At 47.4% G+C, this 27,846-nt stretch overlaps 2 protein-coding genes across 4 annotated transcripts in view; one reads left to right on the plus strand and one right to left on the minus strand.

Moving 5' to 3' along the window:
• Positions 1-18,815, plus strand: part of LOC118507754 (patched domain-containing protein 3) — a 36,361-nt gene extending 17,546 nt beyond the window's left edge. For all 3 annotated transcript variants that reach the window (XM_036046765.1, XM_036046764.1, XM_036046766.1), the window contains 4 exons: positions 95-258; positions 4,033-4,371; positions 15,106-15,632; positions 15,700-18,815. In XM_036046765.1, coding sequence (XP_035902658.1) covers positions 95-258; positions 4,033-4,371; positions 15,106-15,632; positions 15,700-17,421 — 2,752 coding nt within the window. In that variant the 3' untranslated portion in view covers positions 17,422-18,815. The remainder of the gene's footprint in view (positions 1-94; positions 259-4,032; positions 4,372-15,105; positions 15,633-15,699) is intronic.
• Positions 18,816-20,041: 1,226 nt separating this feature from the next.
• Positions 20,042-27,831, minus strand: LOC118506350 (telomere-associated protein RIF1). The gene is made up of 5 exons (XM_036043339.1): positions 27,673-27,831; positions 26,509-27,396; positions 26,077-26,434; positions 25,816-25,994; positions 20,042-25,271 (listed from the first exon to the last, which is right to left on the minus strand). Exons 2-5 carry the CDS (start codon positions 27,342-27,344, stop codon positions 20,714-20,716), a joined length of 5,931 nt encoding a protein of 1,976 aa, XP_035899232.1. The 5' UTR covers positions 27,345-27,396; positions 27,673-27,831; the 3' UTR covers positions 20,042-20,713.
• Between the last annotated feature and the right edge of the window lie 15 nt (positions 27,832-27,846).

Consider the following 27,846-nt stretch of genomic DNA (forward strand, 5'->3'; position numbering starts at 1 on the left):
GTAAGGACAATAGAGGGACGAAGCTAGATCAGACCAAATCAGACAGCCAGTTTATCATAAAAATATGTTTCTTTACTTCAAATCTCTCCTCTAGCGTGGTGACCTGCATGATGGGTGACGTGGTACGTTCGAAACCCTGGCTCGGGCTGATGGGCAACGTGTCGGCTGTGATGGCAACCTCTGCCGCCTTCGGACTGGCCATGTATCTGGGCATCGAGTTCATCGGAATCAATTTGGCGGCACCGTTTCTTATGATTGGTAAGTCCATTGCCTCACTGCTCTAATTGCACCGTCGCAAGCGCAATAGCGGAATCGATGAATGATCGACCCGACACCCGAAAACCCATTCGCGCATCACGTCCCGCTGATGAGTGACGAGTGTGCTCCTTACCATACCCGATTGGATGGCATTTTCCTAACACTTGTTGCTGTTGCCGACCGAATTGATCTCTCGCAATTGATCAGCCACCCGAACGCGGCAGGTGACGTAACCCATCCCATGAGCGTCTTTAATTTTGACCCAAAAAAGATGAGTGTACTGAGTGTGTCCAAAATGGTGTAAAGATGTAATGGATCAGTAAAAATGCTGTCTGTTTCAAAACATTTTATGAAAAATCTGCTTCAGCGCAAGCTGGTCTAATGCGATCAGGCGTACGTAGTCATCGTTCGATCGTATTTGGCGTGATTATGGCAGCACGGCCATGACTACCTCCAAACAGTAGTCATCTTCAGGGCGACATTGGACCACCTATAAAAACCTTCCCCAAACAATGTCACCGTCATGCTTACAATGCAAAGGCAAAGCCACTGTACGGTGGACGGCGCGGTGCGATCATGGGTAGAATACTAATTACCGTTTAAGTAGGCGACTAACCTATCACAAGGTGCATATCATAGCCGTCGTAAAGTGATACGACTGGCATGATCGTGCAACGTGTAGTGAAGAAGCATTAAAAGTTTCAGTGTTTCAGGTTATGCAAGCAGCCGATCGGTCCATGTACCACTTTAGCAGCCGAGTATGAAGTTAAGCTTTCAAAGCGACACCTTTACGGAACTTCCGATTCTAATGAGCTGTGTGGTAGGTTTTCCCTAACATTGGACCCCGCTGCTTGTTGGTTGACTTCTTTGAGCGATAACAGCACTACACCTTCTTCTTCCTGGTTCAACATCCCACACGCGAGTTATGACCTCAAACATGCGCTCGAGGATTAGATAACTCGCCAGTCCGTCGTCTCATAACGAACGCATTTTCACGCGCGTCACAAATCATATCAATCAAATTTTCATATGCAACACGAGATCACGCTTTTCCGCGCACTTTCCGGTACCGGAAACAGTCCGGAAGTGTTGTTTGCTTTGCTTCCCATTTCGCTGTATCATTTGAACCACACACACACACACACACACACACACCGAGAAAAGCAAACAGTACCATTTTTGATAAATACTTAGCCGTATGGTAATATCGCGCCCGCAATGCCGCACTGTGCTCGATCATTTTCGAATTATTGTGCTCATCTGCTGCAATGATATCGTCTCAGCGCGAAAAGCTCCGCAAAGCAAAGTGAAATGAACCGAAAAAAGAAAAGAAATCAGAAACAGTCCGCACGCCAATTAAACATGTGAACAAGCAAGCTCTCCGGGTGGTGGGTGGTGCGCGAGAGCACACAAATGGGCCGTTGCGTAACGTGGGCCGCGTGGAACAGAAATATGTATACAATTTCCAAACTCTATGGCATTTGCCAATGATGCCGAAAAGATAAGTACCCTACGGTACGGGCTCTGAGCTGAGTCGAACGCTGAAAAGAAAGGCAATAGACGGTGTCTTACAGACTCTCCCACACACACACACACGCACACTCGAGCCGCGGGTATTGGAGAATTCAACAATCAACATGACCGATGCACTCAATTGCCGGCAATTTACGCGCCACCCGAAAGGTGCGCCACAAACGACGGTTGTGCAGCCCAGTCCGGTGTAAGTGCATTTACAATCGACTCCCTCAACCAACGGTTGGGGTTGGGGTTAGGGTAGCTTAATGCGATGGACAGACAGATCACTTGGAGCAACTGGGCGATTTTGGAACGCGAATATAATGTTGCTACAGAAAAGTGCGTAAATTGTTTGCTTAAAACACCATAAGGGGAAAGAATTCAAACATCTTACAACGGTCTATTACAAAAGAGTGGTGGCTGGACGATTTGGCCCAACAGTCTGGTAAGATCTGCCGCATCGATTTGCATCGTAAAGTTGGATTTGGCAGAGGTCGGCTCATCTTCAAAACCGCAAGTCATAAAACCTTTAGCCCCCCCTGAGATAACCGCAGCATGAGCGTGAGTTTATGTGTCAGTGTCTATTTTCAGCTGCCGCAATTGATAGTGAATGGTGTTTCAATTACGGCCAAAAAAAAGGGTTACAGTGTCGCTTTGATGCCAAGCAAGCGATGATAACATGCCTTAACGAAACCCCCTGCTTAAGGTACTCTAACAGTGGCGACAAATTTGCCACAATCAATCGCGCGCCGTCCATCGTTAGGAGGATCTTATTGTTGGCTGAATCAACCATTGTGCGTTGCGAGCCTGATCTAGGTCACTGATGGAGATGTGTTTTGAGATAGAACAAGAGGAAGGGTCTGGGAAATGCTTACAGGTATGATTGGCGATGACCCTTGTACTGCCAATGTCTAAGATAATATGTTTCTTGCATTCTTCAAATATCATCGGCACCGGCTTCCTCTCTCGCTGTTGAGCCTGATCGAGGTGAAACAAGTTATTGATCCTCGAACCAAATGAAGCGAGACTAGTGGTAAAACATGGTTCAGGAGATAGAACTAATTCTTGCCGAGGACGATCGCTGAGCGACTTTGGTTAATTAAGCAAACCTTCAAATTCTTGAACCACAACTACGAAGCGTCCCTGTTGTGAACCTCTACTGGTGTCTAGTGAACAATAACAACATTGGCTCTAACTAAGGTTGTTGAAGTTGTGCACTCCACACGTGTACGATTTAACGATCCTCTTGCCTCCAACGTTACACACACCATGGTCTGATAAGCCACTGGTTGCCGGAAGCTCTTACAGCTTTGCACTTGCCTCTAGCTAATATGCGTACTGAGTACAAAGTCTTATCCACAGGAACTTCCAACCAGTAATAGGCTCTTAGTTTAACCGAAAACCTTGTCCAATTACTAGTTTGTGCAAAGTGCGCCCAAAGCTACGTCTGGTCCAATTCTTATGGGCATCTTTCGCAATTCCTGTAACGAATTGATTAATAACACTTGAAGCAAGAGCAAATCGAACTGGCCAAGATCCTGCGGAAATATATGCTGTACATGGGAGATCTGAATGATCCATGTCACCGTGCCGTACGATCGGCAATCTTAGCCGTGGGTAAGGTGATTAAGCGGCCGTAAAATGGTAAATTGCACATCTGTTTGTACCTAGAATGGTGAAATTACGGTTCGACAACATCGATGCCACCACTCGACAAACTCGACGACTCGACTCGGGCGACGAAAAAAAACACAGACGATGTCTAAAAGCAGACACCCAGGTTCTACTTCACCGTCGAGCGTTTCTAATTGCGATTCTTTCAGGCGGGTAGCGAGCGAGTCGATCGATCACCGCCGGCTATCGGTTATCGCGCTTTTGGCCAGCAAAGTTTTGTAAACGACGAACAGCCGGAGTCGACGTTGCCGTTGCCGCGCACTCAAAACTCACATCGTCGCGCATACTTGAACGCATGATTATGTCATTGCGAATAAAAGCCTCGACGCAGGAGGTGAGGTGAGCGCGTGATGCGTGTTGTGTGTGTGTGTGTGTGTGCGTGGGTTGTAATTATCCACCCAAAGCTCGTTACGCATGTCTGTAACACAGTGTGGTTAGAGTAAATACTCAGGGTGTACGATCGATGTTGGAGCATAATCAAAAACTAACTTAATAAAAATCGGGTCGATCGACTAAAGACACTTAACGGCTCAAGTTAACAAATTGATGTACCTCAACGCTAATTCCTTTGTTTTCTCATTACAGGTATCGGAATCGATGACACGTTCGTCATGTTGGCCGCGTGGCGACGGACGTCCGTGAAGCTTACCGTGCCGGAGCGCATGGGCCACATGATGTCCGAGGCGGCCGTCTCCATCACGATCACCTCGCTGACCGACATGATCTCCTTCTGGATCGGCATCCTCAGCCCGTTCCCGTCGGTGCAGATCTTCTGCGCGTACAGCGGCTTTGCCGTGTGCTTTACCTACCTCTGGCACATCACCTTCTTTGCCGGCTGCATGGCCGTATCGGGACACTGCGAGTTCAAAAATCTGCATGCCATCTTCGGATACAAGGTTCTGCCGGAATCGGTTGCTATAAAAGGTAGGTGAATAAGCGTAAACAAAAGGGTGTTCAGTTATATCAAACACCCGTTAGCTGCTGGTAGCAGAATGGAGCACAGCTGAAGGCACATTAGGCCTGCTGCACCGAAAAGTGGTGAATTGAACCGTAAATGTCACGTTTATAGCCACGGAAGCTTTTGCTTGGCTTTGTGTATCGAAAGATGATACTGCCGAGCTGCTAACGGGAGTCAGTATGGGCGCATTCCCAACGGACTCCCGCAGTCCCTTTTGAATGGCGCAATCGGCGAAATAACCCTCAATGATTCCTTCTACCGGAGGGCCATCGATACTTAGGTTCATCCACGGGTCTCCCTGGTTGTAGGAATTACCCTACGCCATTATCTCAGCGAACGATTACCGGCCTGCGTTTTATAATCGGCACGCAAATGTACACGCGACTCGCGGCAAATATCCGAATGATCGAGCTCGGATGCGCTAGGTGCGATTTAACGCATACGGGTGCGTGCGTGCCGCGCACGCTGAGGCGAAATGTGATAATGTTGCTTTAAATTGCAGTAAGACTCGTGCACCCTAGTAGCACTTAGCAAGCGAGTTGTAAATTGTGATTGATTTTCTGCTTTGATTTCGTAATGCGCTCATCATTACGATCGTCAGGTTGTCAAGTTTGAAGTTGTTGAGACCTCTAAACTCTCGTCAAGAACGCAATTATGATGGCTTCTCGCACTCAATATCGATTGACCTACGGACGAGATTTCTCACACGTCATGGTTCCTCCAGCTGCTAGAAAGTTCGTTCCGCTGCACATGCACCTCTCGACAGTGCATCCATTTTCTAACGGTAAACGGTCCCGCCACCTTAGAAGCGGTCGAACCTTTCCTCGGGTAGAACAGCGCAACACCTACCGCGACCGGGCACAGCGAGAACGCCGGCAAACAGGAACGGGCTCAAAAAAACTGCTTAGCCCACGCAAAATTTCTCTTTATCAATCTACTCCAGCAACAATTTATTGGTCCAGCGAGAGGAGCGCGGTTTTCCACCCGGCTCCTAGCTCCTCCATGTCCGTGAACGTTCCTCGTACCGCATCCCAATGAACAATGAATCAATCCTCAATGGCCATTTTGCGCTGGTTGTGGAGGACCGGTGTTTGTCGGTACCGGAGGCGATTTTTAAAACGATCCCCGTGAAAGACAGCACCTTAGAAGCTTCGATTCGGGAAGCTTTGTGTCCAAAGGGAGGGCTGTGCGATGGGCTTTTCTAAATAGGGAACCGTGGAACCGTGCTTCGCGCGAAGCATTAGAATTAACGAGAACCAAGCCGACGCTACACGGAAGGCGGTAACGAATGATTGGGCGACGACGATGTTCTATTAGACAACCGTGTCTAGATCAATTAGATGACCGGTTAATGATACTGCCGGTGGGACTCTGGTGGGCCAGGGTCCGTCCGAGCACGGTAACGAGTGACGGTTGAAAGCGCGATAAGCGATCTCTCGTGAAAGAAAGCGTCCCACAACAATTTTAAACACCCAAACCCTTGGGTGCTGCCGATCGCCCTTTTTCCTTCTCTCTCTTTCTTTCTCTCTTCGATTGAAGGGAAAGATTTGTATGCCAACTGCCACTGCTCAGGGACTCACGAATGGATGCAAACCGCTCTTTCGTTCGGGTGTGCCAACTCGGCCAGCTTTGCTAGGGCTTTCAGCTATCATATTGAAGGGAATTTAAAGCCTTCGGTCCTTCTGCATGATCGTCTTCGAATGAAATGGACGCGATGTGCATGCATGCCATGCCATGCTATGGTTGACGGAATGCGCTACTTTAAAATGGAGCGTTTGATAACCATACATAACATGCAACGGAGTACCGTTGGCCATCGATGATGCTTGGTTGAGCGTAGGTTCATTAAAATGAGTAAAATCTTCCCTGAGAACCCTGAGAACCCAGTCAGAATGGGTATGTCCACGCGTATGTCCAGAACTGCAGCGATCGAAACCCGACACGAGCTAAAGGGTGTCAGTAAGCCAGGATAGAAAGTTTGAAAAGCGATCGCGATCGCAAAACAAAATAGGAAGAAGCATTCCAAGGAACCGCTCAAGATTCCATTTCAAGTGTTTTGATAAATAATGCGTTCAATGACTGTTCCATTACCGCAGATGGGCCGATCTTCGCACATCAACCCATTCAAATCCTCATCCACACACCTAAGTAAAGCTAAGAGCGATAAACTGGAATGGTATATTGTGAGTACAGCAAAACTGTGTAGGGAAAGTTGGGACAGTAGGTCAGTTTTGGCACTCCTCGCCGCGCCAATCGCAAGAGAGAGAGAGAGAGAGAGAGCCTCGAGCAGGAACAATAAGATCGCCCTGAGAGCTGCATACAACTGCATACGGCTCCTTATTGAGGCCACTATTATGCAACACATTAAGCCCAACCTTTTTTTTTCGCGCGCGTCAATAAGAAGCACCTTCATTCGCGATCGCGTCAGACAGACGCTTGATCGATTGACTCTCTTCCCCTTCCGATGCATACATTGGCCAATAGGAAATTCCCAAGAAAAGGCCAGGCGACTCTCCGGTGCACATCATCACATCACATCACATTGGCCTCGGAACGAAGTTCATCAAGCGAACCTGTGCGTGTGTGAGAAGCATTCAATTAAGTCCTTCCATACCCGTGACTAACTCATCACACTTCGCCTAGGAAGATCGGTTTCGGAAGCAAGGAAGACCTTGCTCGCGCTCGTGACAATGGAAATGGAAAATTGAAAATTAACCATGGCCAATTGGTTGATGAATTCCATAAGAATAAAACTACCTTATATGGGGGGGACTGTTAGCATCCGCAGTGTATTTAAATAGTCATTTTTACAAAAAGGGCACTTTAGAGTATTGAAAAACAATTTTATGTTCCACTAATGGGTATTCAAAACGAGGGCTACAAAAGACAAAAACTTTCAACAAAAACGCCTGACCAATTTGAAACAACTATTAAATAAACAAACTGTGTCCTATTACACGATCACAAAAAGAACGCGATCATCCTTGACTCCTGCTTTTCCAACCAGTCACTGATCGATCGATCGATCGATCGACCAGAAAAAGTGTGCCTCAATAGAAATCCAATAAATTATAAAAGTGATGCACAAACATCATATGGCAAGGAATCCTTCACCTTCAACGGCTCGCTCGGCCCGTTAGCACGGAACGGCAGAAGGGAAGGGATGAGGGCACGTGTGAAGGTTACGGACTTAAAAATTTAAAAATGCGGTGCCGCTGGCCCGGTGCACACACTCCACTGCCCTCGATTTCACGCCATGCCACGATCGCTGGAGGTGCTGGGTTTTGAAGAAGCAGTCAGCAGCAGCTGAGCTGTTGGCCAAACATGCAACGTGTGTGTGTGTGCATGTGTGCACCAATTTGGGGTCAGTAAACTGTGCTCCCTTCGTGTGCAGTGTGCTGCAGCATGCAATCTATCGCGGCCAACGTCCTTGTGTCTGAGGCGAACAAAGAAAAAAAAAATGGCAGGTGCGTCAGTTGTTGTCGTCTATTGATCGGTACCGTTCACCGCTTTTATCGTTCGTTGCACAAAAACAAAAAGGTCGCGTTCTAGGAAATGTGACCCTACGAAGGAAATCAGGCCCGAACAACCGTTCAACTGTCTAGGTTAGTATGCTGATGGAACCTTGTCGCTTACCTGTGTAATACGTACCGGAAGCCAGCGTTAAGCGTTAGCGTATGACACTCGCACACCGATACCGGTCTCGTCTAATCGTTGCTGATAGCACCAACTTAACTAGGATCGAACAAGGTTCAAACGGCTTCGAGTCGTGTGGTGCGCAACCCAGAGCTCGGTGGTGCCGTAATCACCGCGGGGTCCATGTACATTCGAGAACGAACGAAGACGACTTGGCTCGCTCTGGACAAGCACAAGCACCAACCACGCCTTACGAGAACGAGAATCATCACTTGCCGCAACATATTTCGAGCAAACGGAAGCGAATCATTTACGGGAATAAATCAGATTATTTACGATACGCGACGCGGCGACATCGCGGCTAACACAGTCTAGCACATTCGCCGTTCGGCTCCATTCATCCAGTGCAGCGGACGACTCAGAGACTACCGACCGACCGAAAGGAACGAAGAGCCTGTGTGTGCGACCACCGCATGTGTGAAGACTGCATGGCCCGTAACTCTAGTTGATACGGTTGATTCATCGGGCGGTGAAGCTGTGCCCGATGCTTTGGCGAGATGCTGTACCGTTACAAGGGCCCTGATGCGCGCCTGCTTAAAACAGTGTCTTGAAACCGCCTTCGCTTCAATGCGCAACATGTAATAATCCAATAAACATGATAATTAGTTTAAACGAGTAATCGCCGACACATGATCTGGCCGGGTGGATAAGCAGAACCGGCGACCCGGCAGAATCATCGTTTTAAAGGAATGGTTTGAGATGCGATGCGATTCTTTGAATTCTTGGACCGCGGCAGCCAATTCACTTCCTAGTAATTATGGAATCATGCTGCCCAAGTCCAGCTTCCTTTGGGACGTGTGCCATAACGCCACGATTTTAAGCTAGCTTTTTCATATTTAAATACCAGTGCCACACGCTAAATGAGTCCCAAATCTCTGCTTTAACGAAGCAATTTCTTCGTCGGCTTCTCCCATTGGCAATGTATGAGCTCCGGATTTCTGTTACAAAACCGGGACCGGGACCGTACGGTTCCTTATGTGTCCATTTTTTCGTTTCCCTTTCGTTGCTTTCCCCCATGCAGGCTTTAGTTTGCTTTAAGCAATCAGCGAGCGGTCTTTCCCCGGTTATGATTGAAATAAATCGCAACAAAAACGAGAGGGTTTCTTCGCGCATCTTCTGCTTGCTGGGTCATACAAAAACGGCCACCCTTAAGCACACACAGAGACACCCAGGAGAAGGCTTCACGATGTATCGTGTAATCAATGCGCCACAGCGCAGCAAACAAAAACTAACAGACATTTCAATAATAATTACCTGATGAAGTTCAGCAGCGTCGTCACTACTCTGCACTGACCCGAACTGAGCGAGAAGAGAGTGGTCAGTTTCCTTTTTTTTTTGTTTTACGGCTCACTGGAAGCTGAGAGCTTGGTATCGCCGGTCCGGGAACGCGCCTGGCTGTCGATGAAGCAACACTGTTATGTCACCACTGTTTGACACACCACGCGTGAAGATGTAACCGCGACCGCGGGCAGATCCACAATACAAAACAATGGACACGGCTTGATCAGGATTTTACCCGATTTCGTTACTCGACCAGTGGGTCAAGTGTGATGAGATGTGCTTTGGGTGTGTGTCTATGTCTGTGTGTGTGTGTGTGTGCCCGATGAACCTTCAGAGACAGGCACGCAAAGCGTCATTGCGATATTGCGAGGATCTTCGGTAACGCTGGCTGGTAACTGCACATACTGGTGAGAAGAAAGTCGCCAGCAAACAGCGACAGACAGCGGCAAACATAATGCTGTCTTCTTCTTCTTCTTCATGTCCTTTTTGTGTGCGCTCGTGCGCGCTCTGGATGTTGGGCATGAGTCACGTTACTCAACGTTTGGCTGCACTGCACTTGTATAACAGAAGTTGTAAATTAATCGAATCGTTCACCAAATTCGCTGGAACAATCTTACCCAATGCAATTACCGCACCGCATGATTATGCGTCCCAATCCAATCGAACCGCAGTGCCCGCACACACCCGAACAGTTTGGTCAGAAGCTGTGGAGAAGAAAACAAAACGCAAACCAGTACACACCGGGTCATCCGTGAGTTGTTGGCCGTGGTGTGCGCAGTACGAAATTCAGCCAGCGATACGTTTAACGCTCAATTTGCCGGTTATTCATTCATTGTCACTAACGATTTCGATTTCATTGTAGACAGGGCATGCGATGTGTACGATTGCATTAGTGGTAATGTGTTTGGCAATTGGTATTGGAGAATTAGCTACTAATGAGAGTGGTACCGCAGGGTAATGTTAAGTACACCATGTTATACAGCAGTGAATCCGGTCGTGTATTTGGAACTAACCTTAATATGAAGAGAGAAATGTAAAGAAAGAGTAATTCCGCATGGTACCAGTAATCTGTAGGAACCTTAATTTTAAACCCTTCCAAATTTTGACTTGAGTTCGATATTTAAACAACTATATTTGTATAATTACGCATATTAAATTTAATATGCTTCCTTGCTTCCTGAGCTGCATTTTGACGTTAGCTATGGCTGCCGCAGGGCTTGACGACTAGTTGCTTTTCCAATTTGGTTAAATAATAATTAGAAAAAGTCCTCCAAATAGAGGTTTGACCAACAAATTCCTATGATCGCCGCTGCGGTCAGTCGACAGACTTTTTGATCGAAAAAGTGGTCAATGTTACCAGCACCTCATTCTGAGCCAGTAAGTCTGTGATATGAATGGTGAATTCTAAATGTAATAAGGTCCATTATGTCCAGGATATACTTCCCTGCCTGAGATCGTTGGTCAAAGTCTTTCTCCAAATATTCACAACGCTAAATTTGTGGAGCATTTTTTCGGTTACACGACACATAATTAAAGCCCGCGACGGGAATAAAAGCAGATTCGATGGTGTTGGACAGTAGTCCAGCGATATGGGAAGTTTGGAATTGACGGGTTTACAGAGAATTAAGGTGACAAGAAGCGATGACAATGAGGATACAAGTGTACGGTCACATTGCAGCAACCCGAAAGAAACCGCCGAGTGGCAAATCGCACAAACTTGCGCTGGATTCGTTCTAAGCTAGCTGTCGCCGCTACTCCAGCAGCCGACCAAATTACACAAGGATATTCGAGGATCGATCGCATTCTGTTTTACTTCAAACATAGAAGATCACGTACATAAGTGGAAAACAAGTAACACGTGATCATTAAAGGCATGATTCGTAGCTAGCCACCAATAGAACAACAACATCCTCCATGTAACAGTCCATTTGAATTGTGTAGCCGATATCAATCAGTAGACGAAGCTGTAAGTAAGGAAGAAGCATATTAGACAATTTGGCTACCTTTAGATGTGAGATCTAAAGATGTGGATCATGGGACAAGTGCAACAGGAATCAACTCGGATCTCCTCTAATTTTATCATAGTTAACGCATCCATCAATCTTGGACCGAAACAATCAAACATGACACTTGTTTGTCCTGGAAAGGCTTAGAATGTACGCGAAGTACGGATGCTTTCGATCTGTAACCTAACCCGACTTCGTACAGCGACAACTTTCACTAGAAGCTTCTCGATCAGTGTCCCCTGCGATAACTAAACCTCGCGTTAATGACTGTGATAGCAGCTAGGTGTATCATAACAACAACTCTTTACATAACATTCTTTGCCACGCACAGGCGAACCTCCTAATCGGTTAGTATTACAACTAATACGAGCAGTATCTCCTTTTCGGAGGCACCATGGACCGTACCCATCGAGACAAACATGCGTTGCCGAACGAACGCAGAAGCTTGGTCGGGTTGCATCATTCTGGCGTGGCGTTCTGCGCACGTTTAATGTGTCTTGTTTCCACCACACACACACACACACACACACACACATAAAGGCGGTCATTTCCAGCTGCCAGCGAGTTGCAACTTTTGACCGTAAGGGTGGTACATCAACGATAGGCGCACACGGTTAGGCAGCGTCTAGGCCACAACAGGTTGCGCACCTGGTGGTGGTGGTGGAACTGCTGCTGCAAGTGCAAGTTGTCATGAGCATCGGCAACATGCTGTATGTTGCTTAGGCCATCGTTTACGGTTTATGCCACACCGTGCCCGCCAGTCACCGCCGCGACCATCCAGTTGCTCCAAGCACTAGAACACGCACTCGGTTTTGCGAACGGATGAACATTATTCGGATGGCCGGTAACCTTCTCAGCCGGGTGGACCTCCGGTGTGGAAGTCACTGGCCAGCGCGTGCCATTTCAACATCGGATCACGCTCGGCAAGCCTGCACCACACATATGCTGGGTGGATTCATGCTTTCGCAAAAATAAACTGTCACCGCTGGCAGCATCGGTCGAGGCCAAACGGGTCAGGTTTTTATTGCAGCACTCAGTGTTGCTGTACCGCATGGTAACAGATACTAATTATCCTTAAAATGCTCCACCTTCAAGTGAACGAGCGAAATAACTGTTTTGGGTAGCTTTTTTTCTTTGCTCGATGTGCCGATTCTCGTCTAGCCGAAAAATGTATCCTTGGCTGTAGGTAGAGGCTGGTCCTATGTGACCTAAAAGAAATCTCTTATCCATCGTACCGTTGGATCGCGTTGAGTAATCTGGATTTTCGTTACATAAAACTTGGACCAACTTGGCACCGGGCTGTTGGGAGGAACCGATCACTTCCGATCCCAAAATTGGTCCCCCACCGTTGCGTGCCATCGATTATGGTCGGCGCTCCAGTTAGACGATTCCTGAGGCTCGAAATTAAATAATCACGATCACCACGATTGCTGTTGCCCTAAATAGGCGCCAGCAAGCGCTATTGGGAGTTGTTGATCATAACAAACCCCCACCGGAGCATCATTTCGGCAGATGTCACCAGAAAGGGGAGAAGGTTCATCGACCGTGCATGCAGTGCAAAAAAAAAAACAAAAGTGCAGGAACATTAAGTGAAAAGCAATTTGCTCGGTAAAGCTCGACCTATTCGAGGTCAATAAAAAGAGAGATGTGACCCGGTGCCGTCTTCCCTAGCATCGTGGAAGAGATCGTGAAAGTTTTGTGCTGTGACTGTGACCAGACGCATGAAATATTAATGATCAACTTTCTACGATCGAGCAGGCAAGTGGGTGACCTTTCGACGCCAACACCTCCATGCGTCCGACCAGCCTAATGCCGGTCAATAACCGTTTTGCACATTACGGGTTTGAGCGGGTTAGGGGCGAACCGGAATCGGTCCTACTCCACCCCGGATGGCAATATTCCCTCCAGATGTCCGGTACCGATAATGGTCAATCAGCCACCAGGAACCAGTTCCTCGTCCAGTATCGCCCATTTTGCTGTTCGTGACGATCGGACATAAAGCTCACGGTGCTATTTCATTGAGCAAAGGACCGATGTGCAGAGTTAGAGCGCTGCCACGGAACATTCATTCATGCGCAATCGGAATCACGGAATACCAGTCGGCTGGCGGCCGATGCGCGCTAAATACCGTTTCTTTACAGATGACTACACGCCGTAAAGCATGCAGGAAATTGTCAACATGCCTCGAAAATGGTACCGGTAGTCCGTCGTTGCACGGGGAACTGCACGGAATCGTCGCAACCTGGGCCAGACCGGCTTGAGTTGATGAGTTATGGATCGGTTGCTGTTGTTTGCCTGTTGACGGCGATGATGATGATGATGATGAGGAGGATGATGCGAGGTTGGTTGGCATATTTGGCACGACATCGATGCGACTGTCTTTGCGCTGTGCAATCTTTGCGGGCCGCGGTGGTGATGGTTCGTAAAGTTGGTTATGGTTTGATTTTCGAAATCGTGAGAAGCCGCACACTTTCCACGACGTATGTTCCACTTCCGGGCTGGGCACGATCGACGATCGGTGCATTGACTCGTATCGCTACCGAAGTATGTTATTATCGTTAAAGTTAGGTTCAAAACAAAATAAATAGAGCGGGAGATAGGAGAGAGAGATAGAGAGGAAAGAAGAGTTGACCGTTTGGTGAGTTACTTCGATCACTATACAAAGCTACGCTTCTCAGAATAGGTAAATAACCGACGATGAGTAAAAGTAAAATCGGTTACAAACATGACAGAAAATGCTTGACGCGATGTCTTGAAGTTATCGTACCGTACCGATCATATGGCACCTTAAGTAGAGAAAATTTGGCAAACGCCACCAGACGGTTCTCGCGTGCCGCAGACATCCACGAACTTGAAGTGATGGTCATCAACCATCAGTAAACCGAAGCAACCGTAAAAAGCGTTGCAGTGACCTTCTAGTACTACGAACCTTACGGTCCCCACCGAAAAAACCCCTGCCGTTGGGGATGGATCCAGTGAAATGCCGCAGGCGATAGTATCTCTCTCTGTCTCTCTCTCTCTCTCTCTCTCTCTGTCGGGACTTTTCAGCCAAATATTCCCTCCGTTCGGTTGAATGTGCCGGGAATCACTTTTACCGCACGTTACATGCACGGCAACACCGCTTTACGACACAACTACACCAGCCGGCCTGCAATGGCGAACGAAAGTGTGTCACGTTGTCAACGGAAAAGGTTCCCGGGGCGCGCGCTGGAGACAACGCGTTACGTGCACCCGGGGACCGAGGACGACCCGTGACCAGTGTACGGACGGAGCAGAGGAGCGTTGGTGAGATGGGTGCTGGATGGTTTTCGCTTTTCAAAACACGCGCCAAACCCCATCTCGACAGGCTTTTCTTTGCTCCCACCTCCATAGCGCAGGTTCCTTTTGAGCGTGTTCGCATGTGAGATTGGGAGATGAGAGGGTGGGAGCAAAACCGGGGGAGAGATTCGGACGAAAAACGAAATCGTCGGGGACACGTTTCGGCACACCGAGGAATGACGTGCGTGACATTCCGATGCTGAGTAAAAGCGAACGTAAAATACTCGGCCCAAGACCGTTTTGCCTAGTACCTGATTTCTTTTGGTCAATGCCAGCTTGCAGGGTTTGGGGTTGGACCTTGTTAGTCACCCGTTTTGTTTTTTGAGGGAGAAAATTTCACACACAATGCTATCAGCATAACACTACTAAAACCACCCGTCTTTTCGACACTATCCACAGAAAAACGATCATGGCTGTATCGGAAGCTGAACACAGGTGGAATCAACCGAGACGATCCGGATAATCCGATCGACAACCGGGAACACGTGCTGATGGCATTCTTCCGCGAAACGATGGCACGCATACTGAACAAGGGCTGGACCAAAACCATCATTCTGATCATCTTTGCCGGATATCTGGGCGGTGCCTGCTTCGGACTGACCAAGATCAAGGAAGGTCTCGAGCGCCGAAAGCTCTCCAAGGCGGACTCGTACTCAGTTAAGTTCTTCGACCTGGAGGACGAGTACTACCGGGAGTTCCCGTACCGCATACAGGTGATCGTGACCGGCGATCTCAACTACTCCGATCCGCACACGCAGATGCAGATCGAAGAGTTGATGCAATCGCTCGAGAACACGTCTTACGTTACTTCGCCACTGTACAGCGAATCTTGGCTGCGATCGTTCATCTCGTACGTCGATCGCAACAATGACTATCTTAACCTAACACTGGACAGTGAGCAAGCGTTCATCGATGCACTGCGCGAGGTAAGTCGAACGGTAGCTCGGTAGCTTCTTCGGACATTTGGTAACATTTGCCATTGTGCACTTTCAGATTTGGCTCTTCCCGGCGAACCCATTCTCGCTGGACGTAAAATTCAACGAAGCCGGTACAAAAATACTGGCCTCACGCTTCATGATACAGGCGGTCAACATTACGGACACGAACCACGAAAAGGTGATGGTGAAGGATTTGCGCCAAATATGCAAGGAGTCGCCGCTGAACGCTACCGTCTTTCATCCGTACTTTGTGTTCTTCGACCAGTTCGAGCTGGTGCGACCCACCTCCATACAGTCGATGATCGTCGGCGCCCTGATCATGATGTTGATTTCCTTCATCTTCATACCGAACTTCCTGTGCTCGCTGTGGGTCGCCTTCTCGATCATCTCGATCGAGCTGGGCGTGGCTGGGTATATGGCGCTGTGGGACGTCAATCTCGATTCGATCTCCATGATCAATCTCATCATGTGCATCGGGTTTTCGGTCGACTTTACGGCTCACATCTGCTACACGTACATGTCCTCGAAGGCGCGCACACCGGACGAGCGCGTGCGGGAGGCACTGTACAGTTTGGGCATGCCGATCGTGCAGGGCAGCTTGAGTACGATCCTGGGCGTGGTGGCACTGCTCCTGGCTGACAGTTACATCTTCCTGGTGTTCTTCAAGATGGTGTTCCTGGTGATATTCTTCGGTGCGATGCATGGACTTTTCCTGCTGCCGGTGTTGCTTTCCCTGTTTGGGCCAGGCTCGTGCACTTCCGGCTACCATCCGGACGATGATCACAAGCTGTCTTCGGTGGAAAAGACCTATCCCCATCCGTACTGCATTTCTCATCCGCAGCTTGCACTGACGGGTGCATTTGGTAGCAAAAATTTCCTCGGCGCTCCCTACAAAGCGTACGGTGAGGATAAGGATCTGGGCATCGGGACGTCCGGTGAGGATTCGAGCGAAAGCTCCAGCAGCAAGTCCCAACGCCGGCAGGCGATCGAGGATGAAAACACACGCCGCCGGTACGAGGAGGGATGGCGTCGCTCGACGCACAACCTAACCGGCCAGAGCCAGTTCCAGCCGATGCTGGACCTGTACGGACAGGAGGCACTGTGGACAAAAACCGCTGGCAAGAGTCCGCTCAAAATAGCAAACGGTCGGTACGGGTACGACGATATGCTGCTCAATGTGGCCCAAGGCCAGACGACGACGGTCAAGCAGCCACGATCGGCGGACTTTGAGCTGGACCGAACGGAGGAACGTCGCGATCGCCGCAAGTCGGATGACGAGCGATACAAGTCGCGGTATGAAGATAACCGTACGTTCGTGGACGATGAACTGATGGACGATACGGACTATCAGCACACCAATCGGTACTACGTCTACGACACCAGCCACGTGAAGCGCCTTTCCAACGATAGCGGAGCGGCCGGCAGTAGCTCCACCAACCAAAACACCATGAACCATCCTGGTGGTGGGGCCAGTCTGCATCACATGAGCCAACAGCATGGCAACGGCAGCTCGGCAGCCGGAGGAGCAGCACCAGAACACCAAACAGCTCCCAGTACAACGCGTAGAAAGTTTTCCGACGAAAGCGACAAACGCCGGCGCCACAGTGACGAGCGACGTCCGCGAAAGTTTTCCCCGCCCGAGGGCATCTACAAGCAGAATCCACATCGCTCATCGTCGCAACACAATCTGTACTATCCTCGGCAGCCGCCCCAGCGGACGGCTTCCCAGAGCAGCCTGCACCAGCTGCGTCACATGGGCGACATGAGATTTCCTTAATCACCCCCTTCTGCTCCCTAACCCCCTTAATCCTCCCCCCCCCCCCTAATCCATTCCTGATTCCTGATCACTCAACATTTAACGGATGAACTGATTCATTGTAAACTGTGTACGTAAGCGTCAATCGAATTGTCCATTTGTGTCTGAACGAGTGCGTATGAATGACTGTGTGTGTGTGTGTGTGTGGGTGAATGAGTGCCTGTATGGGGCTGCTGGCTGAATGGCTGCAAGAGCAAGCACATATTGCATAGGAAAATATCATTGAATGAATGTTCTTAATCGCGAAATAGTAGTAATTTAAAACAAACATGCGAAATATCCGCACGTTACATCAACAAGATTCGTGTGGCTCATCCTCATCGGTTGTTCCCGGATGCATACACTAAGAAGGGTCGCCGGGAGACTGTTGCAACCATCTCTTGCTCACCATTAATTTCATTAAAGTGTATTGTTCTATTAGCATTCATCCTATACTGACTCTCTTCAAGGGACGGATAAGTGGTAAGAAGGTTTCCCATGACAAACGTCGGCTCTCCAACTGAAGAAACGGGCCAGATTTGGGGCTAGATGGGGCTTGTATTGATAAGATACCGGCAGTTGGCTTTTGTTGGTAAGAAAACGTATGTTCAGTGCTAGCAAATTCATTAAAAGAAACCACACACACGTTGAGGATCACACAGGGAGTTTAAGTATAATAGATTTGGCAGATGAAAGTGTGTAAAACGGTTACTGCTCTACTCTATGTTGACGCTAGTTGACGAAAGGTCATCACCGTGTATAGGAAGCGCGTTAGGTGGAAGTGTTTTGTGCATATGGGCATAATGAGCGCCTTTTTCTGCTTGGACTGCTTGCTATACCTCCTATTGAAGCAACAAGTGAAACATTGTTCTACGTCGTATCCGCCTGAAGCACTAGATCATGACTAGCGTATAAGCTTGTATAAATAATAGATTTACTGATCCTTCTGATTCCGGGATCACGCTTCACATTACTCAACTTAGTTTTCTATTCATCAGTTTGTGTGCTTCCCCCCCTCATTCTCTCTGTCTCTCTCTCTCTCTCTCTCTCTCTCTCTCTCTCTATAAGGGGTTCGATTTTTCCGCTAAGTTTAAGAAGTGAAGAATGGCGCTATATGACAGATAGATATTAAAAAAAAAATCATGGGGGAAGTAAAAAACAAAAACGGCGATACGAAAGCGCCAAATTTGTGAGTGTGTTGTTGGAATGGAAAAAAAGTTGATAGCTTGGTTACTGGCTGTAAGTAAACGATTTTGCGGATTAGTTTTGGAAGCATTACGGTGCAAATCCAACAGCAACTGAACAAAGTGCGCAGAATATATGCATCGTTTGAAATAAATAGAGAAGAAAAAAAAACACATGTATATGAACCTATATCTATCGCTATACGTCCGTTTTCTTCTTATCCGAAACTGTGACTATTTAACTCCATTATCCAACATAAATGACATAAAGGGAAGAAACAGCTTTGAAGAATTATTGTAATAAACTTAGTTCTACAAAGATATTTCATCGCAATTCTAACCTAACCTGTACATAGGAGGTAAGTGACAATGATATCTGCTATCGAGAGTTAATGCACTAGGAGCAGCAGTTTCAATTAAATATTTTCGAGTGACGGTCGCCAGGACTCGGATTGGGTCCCACTGAGGAAGTGAGTTCAAATCAACCTAGCAAAAAATCGCTGCCCTTGCTCAATACATACGATGTGTATCCTGGTAGTGGTAATGGGAAAAATGATTCAATCCGATCGGAATCTTTATCAAATCTGAATCGGATTCAAATCTATCATTCATGATCCAATTCGATTCGCATCTCTCGAGGGATTGGATCTTCGAAACTTTCCAGTCCTGCATCTCACAATACTGCCTTGTAGCAGGCGACCAGACAACGGAATACTACTCCAGAATTCAAAAGAGCATAAGAAGTCCGAGAAATAGTTATCAGTTCGTCGAAGAAAGCTGAACTAATCAAAGAATCCATTGATTAACTGAAAGAAAGAGTATTGCCTAATTAAAACCCCTTAGGTCTATAACGACTGTGGCTTGGTTGGCAAGCTGATGGTCGAGAAAATAGGAGTGAATAATGGGAGTTCAATAACGGTTAATAGCAATGACACCACACTCAAAGACATACAAGACATAAAAGAGGAGAATAACGGGTTCGCAAGATGGAGAAGAACCATCCAGGATACTTTCAAGATATTCGCTATCCTCTCTATCGGCGCCGTTTTCGCCTCAGAAGCCCATAGTTAGTTTTAACAAAATAACTGCAAGGTTAACTGCACCACAGAAGTAAATGCTGGATTCTAAATCGAAGAAAGACAAATGAAAAACGTTAGGTTACTAGTGGTGGATCGGTCGGGTTGAAAACCATACGTTTCTTCTTCTTCTTCCTTGGCACTACAACCTCGAGAGGTCTATGTCTGCCATTTCTGGCTTTCTGTGACTTAATTTTACCCGCAGTAAAGTAGTCAGCCTTACGTACGGGGAGGCGGTCTGGATGGGATTTGAACCCCGTTCCTGCCGTAGCAATACCGCCGCCGTTATCGCCTCGACCACTGGACCGCCCATCCATACGTTTAAGGCATATAATATTGAAGCACATGTTTCATTGTTCTTTATTTTTATTGATTTCTTAGTTATATTTTTCTACAATAGTACCTACATGCAATTCGTGATCTTTTGAACAGCGTTATAACTATGCCATTTATAGCAATGAAATGGTAGCTCTCCGGTTTTAGTAGTCAATTCCAAGTGTTTTTCTTCCGAAGACAATTTTACGCCACCTATCGACGATCGAAACAATTGACAGTAATTCCAAACAAGGTTAGCCTCAACATTTTTAACTTTAGAGAAGGAGCTGAAAGAGTTCAAAGCGAAAAATTTGCAATATATACCAAAAAATGTAACGAATTCAAACATTGTTTTAAATTAGTTGGAATCTATTTTCAATTACTAGGAAACACGACACGAACTACCATTCATAATGCTTATCTTAAACCTTTCATCATCATTACTCAGTACTTTACATTTGTACAATATTCTCATGACGTCAATTATCGTGTCGTTCAAAGCGAATCATCGTCCTCCTCAAACTATAGTGTTAGAACGGAAATAGTACAATTAGACACTTAACGTAGATGGCGTAATTTTAAATAAACATTAAACATTTCGTTAAAGTCATCGATCCACGGATAGTAGTACCATTCATCAATAGACATTAAAAAGAAATAGTTGGTCAATACATGATCAGTACAGTATCTCCGTTACGCTCACATCGTGTGCGATGCTTTAAAGTAACTTTCCAGCAGGGACATGATCTCCAAACGATTTTTACGCGCCAGTTCCTTCCGTAGAAATTGTTCTCGAAGCTCGGCTAGCTTTTGGCCGTCCGTTTCCGTGCCCGGTAAGCTAAGCAAATTCTCGAAAATGGTTTCCATCACGCGCGCTGTATCTTCCTTCTCGGTTGCGCCTTCAGCTGCGTGATCGGTCGCGTGTAGCTGTTTGAATACATGGTCCATCATGGTGATCGCCGACAAACGTTCACACACCTTCGCATTGGAATTTTCCTGTATAGCGTGATCCAAAAACTCGACCGAATGGCGCTCCGACAGTTCGTCCAGCACCACGTCGCGGATCTTGGGATCGTCCGACATTTTGGTGGACAGTTCCTTCGTGAGGGTGCGAACACTTTTTGCCTTTTCCAGCGTTTTTCCGGCGGAAATGTAGCGCTCAAAGATGTCATCGAGCGTGTAACGGTTTAGGACGTGCTCCAGCAGAGCGTCCTCCGATGAAAAGCGTATTTGATTCGGGGACTCGTGCGGTTTTTCGTTCACCGTAGCAGTAGCGGCTTGTTGCTCGGTTTCGAGTGGAGTTTCACATTCCGACATTCCCGAGTTCGAGGGTTCACCCTGGCTCATGTCCGTACAGTCCGATGTTACCTGCAAGGTGGTCATGTTGTCGGTACCATCGTGCATCATAAATTCATGCTCGTCCAACGATTCCGGCGAAGATGTCAATTCCACTTCTTCCATATCCTCGTCAACGGCTTTACCGCTGCCCTGACCGGCAGTCGATTCTCCGTCCTTTGATGAATGCTCCTGCTTAGTGGTAAAGTGCTGCAGCTCGGTAATGCTATCCGACTTGCTTTTTCGTCGCATCATGAACTTTGCCCTATCTGCTGAGGACGTAATGCTACTGGACAGCTGCAGACTGCGGCTCACAGAGACCGGGCGACACTCTTCTACCTGTCGAATGTATTCTTTGGTGAGCGAAACCGGAGGATCGTGAAAGCTGACGCGTTTGCGCTTGTTGATCGGCGATTCGATATCGTCACCGCCGCTCTCGTCCTGGTTGTGCTTGCGTTTCAGTATGCTGCTAGCAGGCGAGGCTAGCGGCGAAGGCAGTGCTTTAGAAAAGAACAGATACTGCGTACCCTTCTCTTGGCCATTTTCTTCACTCTGTTTCATCGCTTCCGAACCTGGAGTGGCTTCGCTAGCCGATGCGGTTGTTGCATTGCCGACAATCGCTTTTTTACGCATCATTAAACGATTGGCGGAACCTTGGCCTACCTTCGGTGTTGACGCATTTTGTGGAGGTGTGTTTGGTTTGGGAGATTGGTCGTTTTGCTGGTTGCGGATTAAATTAATGAGCTGTGCACCACGCCCACCGAGCCCCATCATATTTGTTCTGGGGCTATGCAATACAGAGGACGACTGTAGGTGTGTGCGAGTCTTCAGTGCACTGTTCGATCCCGATGGTGTCTGCGGAGTTGGGCTAGCCTTCGAGCGCCGGGAAGCAGCTGAATGCACCGGAGTAGCGTTGGTTGCGTTCGGCATCGTGTCCCGTTCTCTTCCCACGATTCTATTGGACGTGCGTCTGCTGTCTGCACTACCGGCCAGCTCTCCGCTATCGGCAGCTTTAGCGATCGAACCTTTTTCCTCCGATATCGGCGAAATATTCAGCGTGCTGTTAAGCAGATCCGCATTCCGCTCCTCTTCACCGGCACGATCGGGCGATGAGACTATGCTACGATTCAGCGACTTATTCAACGGTTCCATCTCTTCGTCCAGATTCTTTACCGGCGAAAGCTGATCCATACTGAGAACGGACCGTTCGCCAGCGGTTTGCTCTGAAGGTAGTGCCGGCTGAGCCGCTTTATCTTCAACCGATTCTAAGACATTTGTAGATGGCTCAACAATTGGTGGATGATGCTGCTCGGAAGTTGAGGGTTGTAGTGTGCTGCTATCGCCAGCCTGGTGCTCGTCATGTTCCTTGGAATCTATCTTCATGCTAATGATGGGGTGAGAGACTGCTTCCATTTGATGTTCTGCATCGTCCTGCAATGTTTTTGCGATATCCATGATCGGTTCCACTACGACTAATGGTCGGAAACGCGCCACCTTCGGGCTGGACAACCCGCTGCAGTTTTCAACCAAACTGGACACCTCTCTTGCATTTGTGTCCCCGTTTGCTGTTCCGGCGATTTTTAACGCTTCGCGCATAGCATCGTCACAGGCCGCTATTGTTTTTGTCGAAGGTGAACCCTTGTCTTTCTTTTCCGCCTGAAGCATCGTCTTCGAAGGACTGTACAAGCACCTCGACAGCAGTTTATTGTCGGTTCCCTTTCTGGGTGAAAGGATTTGGCCAACTTTGTTACTATCATCTAGTGATAGCCGTACAAAGCGCCTGCTGGGCGACAAGAGAATGTTGGGACTTTTTGGGGGCGCTTGGGCAGGCTGTGCACCAGTGCTTACTTCATTTGACATGGCTGCTGGTTGTTCCGCTGCTCTTGGCTCTGCTACGCTCTGTTGTTCCGGCACTTCAGATTTGTCGGAGACTTCTTGCACACCAGGCTGAATATCGTTAACTTCAGTAATCGCGCTCTGCGTTCCATTATCGACATCCATTCGCTCGACGCTTGGTGTTTCTTCAATGTCTGTATTTTCTACGCTTTCTTTCGGCGTTTGCGTTGTGGTCGTGCACGCATCCGGCACATCTTCGCTTTTTGCTCCAACCTCCGGTGCCCTAGATTTTACGAATGATGCTCTCCGGTTCGCGGCTTCTGAAGAGTCAGATTGAGAGGATTCAATGACGTCACCGGAAACATTAGCCTGGTCCATGTCGGTTGATTCCGTTGAGGGAACGGTACTCTCATGATGCTCGAAGTTAAGTAACTTTCTAGACCTTCGTCTCTCTTTTTGCTGCAAACCTTTCACCGCTGGTATTTTGGAGGTAGACGCACTTTTCTGCTCCACCTTGGGTTTTGTGATAGAGTTGCGCTTCTTCTCGCTTTCAACCACCTGACTCGAGTTCATCTTCTGCCGTGTGGCCCTCTTTTCCGGTAGCTCGGAACGTCTCGTGCGTGACAAGTTCATAACATCCAAACTTTTGCCTTCAACCGTATCGATGCGCAACTTATCAAGAACCGTTTTCTTTTTTTTGTGATTTTGCTGCTTCTTATCCTCTTCCGATTCAGTCTGATCTTGCTGTTGCTTTGTCGTTAGCTGTGGTTCTTCCTTTACAACGTTTCCATTGTTGTTTTCTTTGTCGGAACGATTCGTGTCGGGCTTAGATTCACTTGCAGATTTAGTAGAAATTGACAGGGGTGCTTCGGTTTCTATAGCAACAGTTTCGCCAGGCTCCTGCGACACGATGCTGTCAGTTTCCATTTGTGTCGTAGCACTATCCGGCACAGTAACTCCAGCCAAAGCGTTCTGCTTCAGGGGAAGGACACCCTTGCTCGGTGTCCAGGGTTTTATGACAAAGCTATCCTGCGATTGGCTCATATCGTTGTACAGTGCGGGAATATCCGTCCGCTTTTCCATCATTTTTTCACGCTGATGTTCGGTGAGCGTTTCTGGCTTAAACTTCCACACCTTCTCTATCACCACAAACTCCTCTCCTTTGGCGTTGCGTTTGGGAGTTTTATTGCTCCCAGCTTTATCCTCCCAAGCATTCATAAGCTTTTTCATTTCTGCTACCTTCCAACCCTTCTTCACATCGTCCGACAAGTTCAGCAAGCTTTTCAGCAACAGTTTGCAGTTCCATTTAACATCGCTCGATTGGACGGCCAACTCTTTCGACATTTCCGACATGATCATTTTGTTCGATATTACTTTAAGCATCTTCTTAACCTCACCCATCTGCAGTCCATGTTCGCTCGATACTAGTTCGTTTACAGCATTTCTTATCGGCATAATCAGAGTTAGCACGTTATTAGTGTTTAACCTTTCCAACAGCTCGCCAAAACAGCACACCATCGACTCAATACGATCGAGATTCGATTTATAGGCCAGGCCCTTTCGTGCAACATCTTTAAACAGCTCCAATACTTTTACGGGCGAACTGGCAGGTTCGAAGTTGTCTGGTAGTGTTCGCATTATGTAGCAGATCGAGTCGGCCACTACCGCCGTACTGTAGCCATGTTTGGCAATGGTCATGGCTTTGATCATTTCACAGAATGCATTTACGAACTCGCAGGTATTCGTTTCTTGCTTCGCAATTGGTTCGTATAATGCCATCCACAGTTTTTTCACGCTGTCGATCAACAGCAGCTGATCGTATTCCAACGGATACAGCAGGAAACTCATCACCGTGGTTTGATGCTGCAGAAACCCTTCCATATCGTCTCGTATTTGCACAGTCAGATGATTGCCTAGCTGTGTGTAGATTTGGGACCTTATTGCGCGAACGTCTGAGCTGTTGTTTCCGCTGTGATCATCCTCGTGGCAAATGTACTGGATCGTTTTGTGAAGTATATCCCAATAGGCGCTTGGACCAGTGTGTCTATTCAGATCGAACAAACATTTCACTATTGGTTCCGATTTTCTGTAACACAAGATATACGGGGCAATTAGAATTCGGGTTTTCATTGATGAAATTATCCAAAGAGAAACAAATATCGTGAATGATGAAAACAACATCAGGAAACTGCGATTAGCCATAGTTGCGTTGCGGGATTTTGAAGTCTACTCAATCGATCTTCTTCATTTATGCTTTTGCTCATCATTTACCTTTTTTTAATGGAACAGAGTATTGTTTATCTTGGAAGATTCTCAAATTTATGTCAAAAATTATTAATTCAATAAGTGCACTTCAGAACGGTCGAAACAAATAAATAACGTAACATGGAAACATAATTTTTAGCAAATAAAAAATTTGAAAGGAGATAATAAGTTTAAGGCCGTAGTTCGAACATCATCCGGGCCGTTCCACCTTAGTAAGGCCTGACGTGGTCTCAATGAGGGAGGAATGGGTATTGCCAGATGTGAGTATTTCTCGAATTATTTTGACTCATAAAAAGAAATGTTAAACTTATGACAAAAAGAAATGTTCCAAAGTGACGATTTAATTTGAAAAAGGATATACTTACTCTACCGGACAAGGAAGTTGCGGGTGTAGTAGCAGTGGCATCAAAGTCTTGTAATTAAACACCAATTGCTCCGGTGAATCATACCCAACATTCACCTTGAATAGATCGCTTTGCGCGATGGTTAGTAGCGTATCGTACAGCAAATCGCGGAGTGCCATGTCACCGTCCTGAAGTAAACACTGCGCCAAAAAAATGACAAGAGAGCCACCATAAATTAGTTGTGAAGCCCGAAAACAATCTACTTTTGCAAACTGCTCTTACCAGTTTTAAAAGGGCGCTCATATCCTCTTTAATCCACTGTAACATGTCATTTTTCGCCACTGTTGTCGCGGCAGTGGCCCGCCTTATCAGATTGTTCCAGAGGCATCTATTAATCTGCAGATAGTCAAGATGATTCATCTGCGCCAACAGTACCGTGCACTCCGTACACGAATCGACAATCAATCTGGCTTTGGCCGAGAAAAGTGTGTCCGATATAGCCATGCCGCTTTCGGGAAAATCAAACGGTAATTGTAAACCCCCACTGTCCGGCGATGTGACCAACGATCTCGTGATAGCCGGGGCGGGGCCAAGCAGATGTATTAAAGCAATTGCTGATAGTTGCTTAATAGACTGGTACCTGAAAAGGATGGTGTAAGCGAAATTTTAATAAAACTTTCCTTGGGTATGATGAGTATAAGCTTCGTTACTTACATTTTTCCCGGAGCACCCAGCTCCTGGAACGAGGGGTCAAAGTAGTAGCATAAAGGCGTCTTAAACGAAGGCCCAAAGCAAAAGTATATGAACGGTTCAAATATGGTGTCTGCCATAGCATCCAGCTGGGGGCGCAGTTGGCTCAAAAGGAACCACCAGATGTCAAACTTTTTCATCGCGATCGTTTCCGTCTTTGACTTGGAGCTTTTCAGCGGAATGCAGATCAGCTTCACCCGCTTGGGAATGTTTATCTGTTTGTTGTTGGCAAAAATCTCGACCAACAGCCGCCAACAGTCAAACGATTGTTCGCGGATCGACAGCTCCGGTGACCTGAATCCCGCCTCAACGATCGATAAAAACATGTTGATGATTGACGAACCCTGGCAAAGCTCGCGGTCTATAATGCGAACCAGCACCGACCAAATGCGATGCCAGTTGGGGTCCTTTTCGCTTCGTGCCGTGTCCAGCAAGGATGTGTACTCCTTGCTGACGATTTCGCGCATCTCACCCCACGATGAGTGGTCCTGGTAGTGGGTGGCCTTAATGTGGTTCACTGCCGCCTCCAGCGCATTCAAAGCAAGCTGCCTTGTGTTTGTCGACTTTGCCTCAAACATCAAACGACCTACATCCTCGAGCCAGAATTTCAGGTCATCCTTTCCGATGTTGTTTTTGGTAGCGTGTGTGCGAATGCCGGTAGGCGCTGCGGAGGAACAGCATGCATGCTCAAGTTGGACCAATAGGCCGTCAACTTCCTCACCGGCACCACCGGACTGCAAAGCTTTGCGAAGAGGATCGTACAGTTCGCTTCCAACGAACATTCGCTGGCGTGCGTTCATCGTTTCCCGTCAGTTTGCGAAACTTCAATCTTGAGGACAACGGATCAGCAGGCTGTGAATGAGACCAAACCAACACAACAGGTTACCTTTCGCAATGTTCCTTCCTGCGTTCTAGTGCAGAGTGAAGGTGCAAGAAAGCGGATTTGCTAATTGGAGACGCCCAAAATTAAATTGCACCACTGTTTTACGAAACTATTTTGGTCTGATAAGCAGCAAAGAAACAAGGATTGTGCTTCTCTTTCACTCTCAGCCACTGTTGAACACCACATTTGCCCATCCGGCAGATTCCAGCACGAATCTTTACCACAATCGAGTTTGCATGCATTACCTGCACCGAAGACTTCAATTGGGTGTTCTTCGATAGTCAGAAGCACTAAAGAGAAGCTGAATTTCACGGTTATAGTACGCAATTACAAAACTTTCGCAGCGGCCACACAACACACGAACGACGGACGGAGGATAAACAATTATTGGCGCGCATCGGTCGAAGTAAACGTAATTG

This window comes from Anopheles stephensi, chromosome 2 (assembly GCF_013141755.1).
Source record: "Anopheles stephensi strain Indian chromosome 2, UCI_ANSTEP_V1.0, whole genome shotgun sequence".
NCBI lineage: Eukaryota > Metazoa > Arthropoda > Insecta > Diptera > Culicidae > Anopheles > Anopheles stephensi.